This window comes from Chelon labrosus (genome assembly GCF_963514085.1).
Source record: "Chelon labrosus genome assembly, chromosome: 3".
Taxonomy (NCBI): domain Eukaryota; kingdom Metazoa; phylum Chordata; class Actinopteri; order Mugiliformes; family Mugilidae; genus Chelon; species Chelon labrosus.
The window spans coordinates 13999406-14010217 of NC_140339.1; the positions used below are offsets into that span (position 1 = coordinate 13999406).

The window sequence follows — 10812 nt, forward strand, 5'->3', positions numbered from 1 at the left end:
ACTTGCAAAATAATATTATTTTTTTTAAGCTGAGATGCTACCGTATTTTCCTTTCCACCATCAGGGACCCTCCAGGGTCCTCCCCTGGATGATTAAATGAACCAACAACAATCTACTGAAGAAAGCGGTCGCTTACAGAAACACTCACCACCCACTGGCTGCAATTATTTACTGCCACAAACACAGTTAGCAATGTTTGAAGTGAAGAAAGCTGCTGCAGGATGACGTCTACGACTGCTCATTGACTGGGGCAATTGTAAACTGAGGGCAAGGGTGGATTTTAGAATATCACACAGGAGAAAATGATAATTGCAATAATCATTTATAGCAAACATTAGAACATTTCATGTTGGCCATGCAGAGCAAGACTCTGTCGTAGTTTTATCAAGCTCCATTTGAATATTTAAAAGTCTTCTCTAGCATTCACTCATCATCAGCTATTGTTGCCGGTTATCTTTCTCGTGTCTCAAGCCCATTTTTTTACACAATAACTAATTAAATTGTCTGAAATGTTACAGTACCTCTATTAATTGCTGGGCCCCTAAATGCTGACATTTATCACCATAATTCTCATAGAGAGCAGAAATCTAATTTTGAGGCCAAGAGACAGTGTGCTGGTTCAATGGTTTCCGTTAGAGTGATCTGACATGCAGCATGAGAGAAACAAACTGGTTGTCTCTTATCAGCTGGGTAATCAAATGACTGGTTACAGAAACTGTAGTTCTGATGGATGAGAACACGGGACCTAAAGCACAAAGAGAGAAAATATAATCCAACATCAAGCAAAACATACCCAAACCATGGGTCATAGTTCAAGATTGGTCTCTTTTTTTTTGCCATGCAGTGTGGGTCCAGTGCAGATCAGAGAGACAAGGTCAGGTTGCAGTTTGCCCTTAACGCTGTGCAAAAGGTTTTTGAAACTAAGCTAGAGAGATTATTTAAAAGCAAATGGGCGAAGTCTAGAGTCAGATCTGTATAGGAAAGTATAGTGATATTCAGACAGCCATGTTTGCAGATTTAACAGCTCTCAGCATTCCCAGGGAACAAATGTCATGTATTCAGAAGTAGGATATGAATGCAAATAAACAATAAAATCATAAAAATTAATATTAATGAATGTCCTAAAATTAATTATGTTTTGTGGTATGGGCAAATAAACTAATCCTGCACCAGTTTTGCTCTTTTGCAGGTGACAGTTCTCGAAGTGGCTGGGGTTTATGAATAAAAAACAAAAACCTTTCAAAATATTTTTAGTCTTGTCTCACTCCTTCCAGAGTGCCAAAGCTTGTCCATTCCTGTCTTCCCTCTGTGGAAATACGAAGGGATAACTCAGTCAGCGAGAGTCATCCCAGGTTCACAGAGACAGAGGACAAAAAGCTGAGCTGGAGATGAGTCAGTGCACTTGGAGCACCGGTCCTATTCATCATTTAGTCACACAACGCGAAAGTTCGAGACAACCTCGACACGACTGGGGAATGTTGTGGGTTCTCGTCCTGACAAGGTTTGATTTCAATGGACCAGATGAAGCAGGTTATGGAATAATAAAATTGTGGCTGTTTGTGTATCCTCAGTGGGCACGCAACATTTTTTCTTTTTATTGACGTAATGTCAGTTAAATTAGACTCAAGCACGTTTATTTCGAGCTCGTATGCATGGTTGCTTATTTGCCTGTCTGAATCTTACCTGTCTTCAGTTTTCACCTGTCTGAAACCATGAACACATCCCATAGCAAGAGAGATGAGCTGGCAACTGAAGGCAGCCAGAAAGAAATGACTGTCACCTGCTTGATCCAAGTATTTTGGGATCATCTGGGGAGCTTTTTTTTTTTTTTTTTTGATTATGGAGTTAAAAAGAAGTGAAAATGACTGGTACCAGTTTCTCAAATGTTAATATTTTCTGTATTTCTTAGCTTTCTAATATAGAAATTTCACAATTTTTGCAGTGTTGAGTCTGTTACTGTCAGTTTTCTTCCAAAAATGCAGTTAATCAACATATGTTAACAGAAGCAGAAGCAGTCCAAAGCAGTCACCTACTTTGCCCAACTGGCAATCCAGCCTTAAACAAAGCAAGTCTACTGTATAGTCGTGTGACAATGCTAACATTTGCTAAATAGCAGCACGATATAAAGGGCAGCTGAGGCTGATGGGAATGTTGTCAGTTTGTCAAGTAATTGGTCATTAATAATAAAACATAAAGTATTAGACAAGCTGGAAATTTGACCTGACTCTGGCACAAAGAGGGAGTTACGGTATAACCAAAGTTATCTAAAAGGAGACAGGCATGCACGGACCAACGTTAAACTTCATGGTGGCCTATTTCCCTGGATACGTGACAGCTTTGATTTAATGGGGACATGAACATCAAGACACTGGAAACTTTACAAGAAAGTACCTATCTGGGAAACATGACTGATTGTCCCAAACTTCATGGCGATCCATCTAATAGTTATGACCAAGGCAGTGTTTGTTCCTTCACATAGTCCAGACATGTTTCTGTCACGACGCTGCAAATCTACACACATGAAGAACAGCTAGTTAAAACAATATTAAGGTCTAATCCAGTCCAGGTCACCACCCTCACCTCTAAAAAGGTAATCTCATGTTTACATTTAAGCCACCACTGCAGTCAAACAACATTTTTCAACATTGTGAACAGTTTAAATCACTTACGACGGGATGTGTGGATTAGTAGCTGACTTCAGAACTGATGAAGTGTCTCAGATGAGATGATGCTTTGAGTTTAAAGTGTGCCGCGAGGCCCTTGTCTTGTGAAATCTGACTCTCCGCGCCCTTTCATCTCACCCTGTGCCTACAACTTTGACCACAGTCAGCCCAGTTTAGATGAAACAGGGCCTACGTTTTAAGAGCATTTACACTTAAATGCACACTACAGATTTAGGTAAATGACAAAAGAGATTCAACAATACAATGTCAAGCCACCAATCAAAGGTGATGAAGTACTTTAGATGACACAGAGACTGTAGGGCTGAAGGTTTGCACTGTAGTATGTTGGTACTGCATGCGGAAATAAGGATAAATTCACAATAAGTGCTGGTACCTAATCTGAGTCACTGTACTGGAGTACCCTCTAGTGGCAAACAGAATTATGCAAGGACTAGTTGAATGCAAGCTGCTGGCAGTTCTTCAACCACAAGTATCTACATACCGCACAGGACCTCTCTAGGGGTTTCATACCGTAACTGTATTTATTATTAACATGTTATGGTGGGTTCTTTTCTTAAGATACACTGAAGATGTATGACCATGTACACAAAACCTGAACTTCACAACTGTTAAAGTGTGCCTTAAATTGCCTTAAATTGCCCCCCGGACAAATACATTTTTCTGAATCTGAATCTGTACTAAAAAAGGTATATATAGGGCATGTTGGCGTGTGGAGAAATAAGTTCTCCATTAGTTTTGGAAAAAGTACAGACTTTGTGCTTGGACCTCACACGTTTAAAAGATCTCTGCTTCCCCTGCAAATAGATTCAGCTCAGCCCCATTGTTTGCCCTCCTGTCTAGTCTGTTGTTCTGGTGGACGTACAAGTATTTGTAGTGCTCAACATATTGTAGGTTGAGTTCAGTACACACTATTTGTGGTAAATCAGAAATAATATATTCACACTATACATTATAAGAAGCTTGTTGGAAATAAACCACAACAATCATGTAATCTCATTTATAGCTTTGATAAGTAAGATGAGCCATCGGTACAAGTAGTAGCCTATGTCTTCTTCAACACTTTCACTGAGGGTACTTAGTGAACTTTACTTTTAGCTTTTTAGCATCTGTGGGGTCCAGGTATCACCTCATGCTACCAGTAGTGACACTGACCCTAGCGAAATGCAAAACTAGTGAAAAAATGTCAGTTGCCTCCACATGAAAAACCATTACTGCTTTGAGGGTCATCTCATTGTTGCCCCTCTAGTGCACCTGTTGTTAATTAATCCAGAAAAAAAAAAAAAAAAGACTTGATGCTATACTCTGATTAAAAAGTTTTCCTTGAATTTTTTGAGCAGTGTTTGTATGCCCGCATTGTGAATAGAGTATATTATAATATATAATACGCTTCCGATCATCTTTGTCCCAGTCGGGGTTCGAACCCCGACTGGGACACTGACCTCCGGGTCCCCACGAAATACTCTAGAACAGGTAACGTGTTTTTGGAGGCTGAGCGGTCAAGGGTTCTGTATCACGTGACGAGATGTGAGTTTAAAAAAAAACCCCCAAAAAAACAGAAAAACACAATAATGTAAAAATAGTCTGATGGCTCACCTTTCCACTTAACACTGGAACTAAACAGTGCTGCAGTGACATCTGTGGCTACGAGAAATGTGATTTAGCACATTTAACACATTTAATGCATCGGACATAAGAATTCTAAAAACACCTATATGTGCAGCCTTATTGGCAGTTACCCATAATTCAAAGCTCCAGCCGATGCAAATTTCCACCTATTATCTGGTCAAATCTAAAAATTCACCTGGTGAAAACAGTGTCTGGAAAGTTAACCAAGCTGAGTGTGTCAGATATGGAGATGACCAGAGGAAAAAAAAAAATGTGCACCATAAGACAGGCGACGTAAATACTGCACAATTTCAACATTCTGTTAACTTTGTTCTGTCACTGCAATAATTTCCCAGTCTGTCGGTACACCCACCTAGTTGTTGCATGATCTCACAGTGAGTTGGCTCATTGTAATAATTGGATGTCATAGCTTGAGGATGGTGTAGTCAGTGCACAGTCTAGTACCTGGGAGAAGCAACTGAGGTAAGCTGTTAATTTTAATCACGAAGCGTGAGCCATGACATCAAATATTGACCGTCTCCTCCTTGATGACTAAGAGTGTGTCTCTATTCATCTTGTCTAAACAGTTGTGTCAGAGACTGCAACTACAGGGCGACAGGTTGTCAGCCAAGGATATTTGTGAGGACATGAATGTAGAAGCCGTTCTGCAACAAAGAACGGCTGATGTCTACCAAACGCTGTAAATGCTAATCTTCGGTACTTGATTATTTATCAAAAAAAAAAACACATAAATCTGTTTAACTGTGGCTTTCACATTTATTACACAGTAATACGGCTTTGTTTCAGGATGACTTTTTGGAAACAAATACAAACCGATGATGGCAGACAAACTCAAAAGTAGCTGCTACTCATCTAATCTATTTGCTCATCTACTGTTACATTAGTCCAGCCCATAGCAGGGCACATTGATTGCCACTGTGCAAGTGATTCAGCTCCATTTGCCTTCAGCTCTTCAGCACATGCTGTTTAATCCCCAACGTTCTGATCTCCCAATGAAGCCACAGCGGGACAGGCCTTCACCAACTGCAGCAGGTAGCACGTTTTTTAGGAGGTGATGGACACCATATTGTTAGGACTAAGGATCTCAATCCAGTATCCATCGGGGTCCTGAATGAAAGCCAAGCCTTTCATCTTACCTGAGGGGGAAAAAAAAAATAAAAGGGATGGGTTGGAAAATCAGCTGTAAAAACTGAATCAATAAATATTTTTTTGTTTTTAATAAAAAGCATGCAACCTAACCATAGGGGAGTAAAGAAATGAAAAGACATCGAAATCATTTCAAATGTGAGTACAGGTGGTGAGCAGGTTATGGAGTCAGTATGTGAAAACAATCATGTGTAATAATTCTAATCTGCATAGTGGCTTTAACAGCTTCAGCCTATTTTAAGTGCATTAAGGAACCAAAGAACGGTTCCCAAAATATAATCAGTTTGATGTGTTCCCAGAGTCAGTAGGAAAATAATAAAAGGACAATAATTCAATCACTGTCAGGAAGGTACACTTGAGTAGAAGCTGAGAATCTGTAGGTTTGTCTAAAACCTTTGACTGGTACTGTGTAAAAAAATACTCTCACCCATCTGTGAGCTTCCTATTCACAATCTTACCATCATCTGGCTTCTTGACAAACGTGACTCCTTGCTCTTCAAACAATTTGCATGCAGCATTCACGTCAGGGACTGCGATTCCAATGTGACCTGTCACGTGACATTAAAAGTCTTGAGACATTTTAGTTTGAATAAAAAAGCTCAACATGTATGACACAGATCAGGACAATCGAGTGTTTAATAATATTATGGCCTTACTGTATCTTCTACACCTTTTGCAATTATATAATGTATCCCTTTATGCAAGACAACTTTTACATTTGGCACAAGGATGTCATTAACTTATAACTTGTCCACTTTTGTGCAGCATGAAAAGAGTCTTACCGAACCCGCGTGGATCAGAGTTTCCATTGTGATAGGACTGGCTCTCATCAGACTCAGAGCCCCAGTTACTGCAAGGTAGGAGGAGGGAAGAGGGATACACTTAGGAGGTTATTTTCGACATATTCGACTACCCCTGCATGGTACAACAAAGGCAGAATAGGAAAAAACACAGAGGATTATTTAGACCAAACTAGAGCAGGAAAGTATCGTTGTTCCCCATGTGACTGAGCTCATAGCTAAAACTGCAAAATCACTTCAAGCACAACATCCACCCTTACTGTGTCAGCTCCAGGGTGGCTCTTCTGGAAAAGGTCCACGATGTCTTCTCCTTAGCATCGGTGGGGATCTCCTTCTTGTCCTCGTAGCCCAAAAAGAAGAGGGAGAAATGCATGGAGGGGAAGTCAAACTTTTGCAGGAGCCTGCAACATATTGCACACCAGAGAGAAAAAGGTTCACAAAGTCAGCTTTATGTATAGGAAACAGGAACACACACACACACACGGTCAAAACTGTTCAGAATAATATTTAGGATTTGTTATGTCACAGCTGAGATCCCGTTAAATCTGAATGAGCTGAAGCCAACGCTGATACTCACGTCATGCCGAGGATTCTGGTGTAGAAATCCAGGGATTTGACAGGATCTTTGATCCTCAGCATAGTCTGCTGCATCATGAAGTCCTAAGACACAGAAATACAGGAACAGATCTTTATACAGACTTAAGCCACATCCACATATAAAGCATGTCACCCATAGCTCTGTAGCTGCTAGTTGGTCGCTAGTGGACGAACAAAATCAATAACGCTGCTGCTCCATCTGGGTTCTCTGAAAGCTCCAAGTCTGCTCTCACCACGATGAATTCGGCACTTCCTCATGCTTAAACATGCAGGAAACTCTGAGTTTGTGTCATAGTTGAGATTAGTTTGACTTGGTACCCACCCATTTAGCATCAAGGAAAGTTTTTACACCAACCATCACATAAGATTCTACAGTCTCTTGTTGCTACGTTGCTGCTAGTCTCTTTCTGTGTTTGTTTACGCCTTTAAAAGGTCAAGTGTTCCCCAACATAGTTAATCAATCACAAAGGTTATGAGACGGCATTTCCCAAAATCACAGAATGGTGACGATTCAAACTTTTAACAATACAATTTGGTACTGTAAAAAGTCTGAGTTGATTACCAAGAGACGGACAACAGACAGATGGGACCACAGAGAGAGGGAGGGAGAGAAATAAAAAAATCACTGGCGCCAACCGGCGCTCAAATACTGGCCCAGAGTCAAGAAAGGGCCGCGTTACGTCCCAAGCTGTTCCATTTTCTCCATTCTGGTTTGTGCTGATGCCCAAACAACCAGACACAAGATAAAGTTTCCAATTGAGCCAATAACTACAATGAGCAGTTAAGATAGTTTCTATTTCTACAGTTTAAGTGTGCTGCTTTTGCTTTTAACATATACTGTACACGGTGTCATTCACTGTCACTGTTAACATATATCCTGCACACTGTACGTAATCATGTTTGTTATCCTCGTGAGTGCTGACTGAGTGTGCCTGTGAGTCCAAGCACTGGGACAACGAAATCACCTTGCTGCGAGTAAATATCCAATCACTATGCCCTAAAGTTGCGGGAAGCCGACGATACTGGTGTCAGAGTTAACGTTACCTCAGCATGCCAAGTGGTGGAATGTAAGTGGTTAAGTTTCTGAGTAGAAGAGAAAACTGTAAACCAAGAATGGACTGTCTACAAACAAGTCTTGCCCACTCAAACAAAAACACCTCCTACACGGCTGCATATCTGCGTCGCCATCACCCAGCCACATCTCTGTGTGGAAGCAGGACCGCCGAGCTGGTAACAGGTAACAGGCCTCCCTAAGGCCTTCCATCATACGAACCCTACTGGTTCAGAGAGACACTAAAATATAAGCAGGGCAGAGGGGAGGTCTATTGCAAGCGAGGCGCAGCCGTTTCAGTTGTTGGAGACGTGGGCTTCTGTCGCTTTATGAAAACATATGAGCCGTGTATTGGTTAGAAATTGGTTAATGTGCAGAGCCTTCCTCTCACTACAGGTAGCTGAAAGAAGAAAAAACTGATTGGGAGAACCACAGTAGTCCAAAAGGCTTGCAATCTGCAGCCACCTCTGCAAGAAAGTCAAGAAAGCAGTTTTGACAAGGTAATACCAAAAAAAATCTCAGATGGCCAGGCCTCGATGTACGTAATGAACTGTGGACTAACTTGTGTAATAGTATCCTTAATTGACAGCAATAAAAAGAAATAATCAGAGCAAAGTTCCTTACATGTGGGCCAATAAAGCACATTATGATTGCGATAATACTCTCGAGCAAAAATGCCTCGTCATGCAGAAGGAGAAGATCTATTTTTAGCCATTTGAAAATATGTGCCCTGTCACTCAGTTGTGGAAAGTAGATTTCAAATGAAACGCATCTGTGTGTAAGCGAAACGCACGCACGGTCAGCGTTACACTCCTCCACTTTGATAACCTGACAGCAGAGTGCTTATTACTGTGCGGGCCGTGGATCCCTGGTTCGTCTCTGGACCATGCGCTGCCTCACGCCCCTGTGATCTCTCTCCCAGTTTCCTGTCTTTCTTCACGGACACCATCACATAAAAGCTCAAATAAAAAGGCTGAGCACATCAGGTCCGTTTAAATGTACTTCCTCGTTTTCTATGCAAAAACATATAGAGGGGAAATAAATGCATCCCGTTATCAACAGGCTCCTGTTTTTGCACCACTTGAATATTTCCTCGTGTGATATGAAATGTCTTCAAACTCCTACCATGCATGTGCGTTTCACAGCAGAGTGTTATCTCTGCGGCTGCCGACCGTTCCCCCCCTTTCCTGCACCCTTCCTCCTACAGTGTTAAGTTTTCACAGTGGGGGAAAAATATCAACACATCCATAGAAACTCCTCAAATACTGGTGCCGCTAAGCGCGCTTCTCCACACAAAACGTTGTCCGTGGGTGCCAAGCGTCACACGTTTGCCAAGTACATGCATTACTCTTGACGAGAGCTTGAAAGCACCATGAAGCATTGTTGTGGTGGTGGTTGTGGTTAGTTGGTGGGGGTTTCAGGAGGGAAGTTTGTCTGTTGTGCTGCACATACTGAGCAACATAAATATGGCGTTTATCCAGCATTACAGAGTCTCTTTCACTTCCCAGGTCAAAGCTCACTCTTCATACTAGTGTGCTCATAATACTACATACTGGTGTTAACACATTCTTGAAAGTCTTCAGCTCGGGTCAAAGGGAGTGACTGACAGCCAGGGCAAATAGGTGAAGCTTTCTTTATGAATGTAAAAGCAGAGAGAGCCGCCTGTCTTTACGCACATACTTGTCTTGTGTCCATGTGACCATATGCTTGACGCATACAACACCGTGCAACATTGTGTTCTCATGAATGTGTGTCTTAAATACGTAGAGCCATTTGTCATCCTATGCTAGAAGCAACACTTCCCAACATATCAGCCCGTCTCGCCTGCGTTTCTCCGCCAGCGTGAGTCTGGGCTGGCCGCGCCTAAATACCAGCTCTCCCGAGAGCGGCTCTCCGGTTACGCACAGACTTGTTGGACGTACGCAAAGATGAATGACGTCTAAGTTAGTTTGTAGTAAATTTATGTCCACACGACAGCAGCCATGGCAAAAAGTTAGGCTAGCTGCTAGCTAGCAGCAGCCTGCCATGAAAGCAGACGTTTTTTGTCGCCGGAAGAAATGCGACTAGATTAACTGAATTACTCTGCATGGAGGGGAATAAACTTTGTCCCGTGGAGAAGTCTGTCCGATAATGGACGCTACGTGAAAAGCAGGTTTACCTCTCTGGGAGTAGGTGGCTTGTTGGGTTTGAAGGTTTGACAACATCTGGTAAAAGTTTAGTTCAGCTTACCTTAGTTACTGGGTCTCCATCTTTGCAAGCTGCTGCAGCCGCGTCGTCTGTCAGACCTTTGTCGCTCATTTTTGCCGACTGACGATTCAAAGCTGGACACAGCAGCTCACTCACTGGACAGAGATATGGCTTCACCTGAGGGAGTATTCAGAGGAAGCGCTTCCGGTGCACGCTTTCAAAATAAGACGTACTAGTTACTGTCAGGACCTTCGGCTGTTCTTGCACATATGGTAATATATATATATATATATATATATATATATATATATATATATAAAAGAATATATTTTACTATATGTGGAAGAACAGCCAAAGGTCCTGACAGTAACTAGTTTTACTACTATTTGTATAATATATATATATCTTGAAGTCAGGAATATGTAAAACTAAATATAACGTGAATACAGTAGCCTATCACAGTAAACACCAAACATAGAACAAGATGAAAAACAGAGACTAAAGAAAACCATAAGATAACCAAGGTAAAACATGCTGACAATAATAACATAAAAATAATAATTAAATTTAATTAGGCAGCCTCAGACTGAACTAAAATCAAGAGTAAAAATATAATAATGGTGTAAATTTTGCTGTGGTTCTGAGCTGATTAATAGGAGTATGTGCTTATTCTGATTTAACTAGGTTTCTTAGGTAGGAGCAGGTGAATCATGTTAACACT

At 41.3% G+C, this 10812-nt stretch overlaps 1 protein-coding gene across 1 annotated transcript; it reads right to left on the bottom strand.

The window, feature by feature from the left end:
- Positions 1 to 5042: 5042 nt before the first annotated feature.
- glo1 (glyoxalase 1) lies at positions 5043 to 10276 on the bottom strand. The gene is made up of 6 exons (XM_084541711.1): positions 10134 to 10276; positions 6834 to 6916; positions 6517 to 6657; positions 6239 to 6306; positions 5915 to 6004; positions 5043 to 5446 (listed from the first exon to the last, which is right to left on the bottom strand). The coding sequence occupies exons 1-6, from the start codon at positions 10200 to 10202 to the stop codon at positions 5355 to 5357; spliced, it is 543 nt and encodes a 180-aa protein (XP_084397837.1). The 5' UTR covers positions 10203 to 10276; the 3' UTR covers positions 5043 to 5354.
- Positions 10277 to 10812: the final 536 nt, after the last annotated feature.

What these genes read in the sequence shown, in the direction of transcription:
- glo1 (XM_084541711.1), bottom strand. Translation starts at nt 10,202, where the DNA reads ATGAGCGACAAAGGTCTGACAGACGACGCGGCTGCAGCAGCTTGCAAA. An exon ending in ATGGAGACCCAGTAACTAAG is followed by an intron (nt 6,917 to 10,133) that starts GTAAGCTGAACT and finishes TCTGTGTCTTAG; the next exon opens with GACTTCATGATGCAGCAGAC. An exon ending in CTCTGATCCACGCGGGTTCG is followed by an intron (nt 6,005 to 6,238) that starts GTAAGACTCTTT and finishes GTCACGTGACAG; the next exon opens with GTCACATTGGAATCGCAGTC.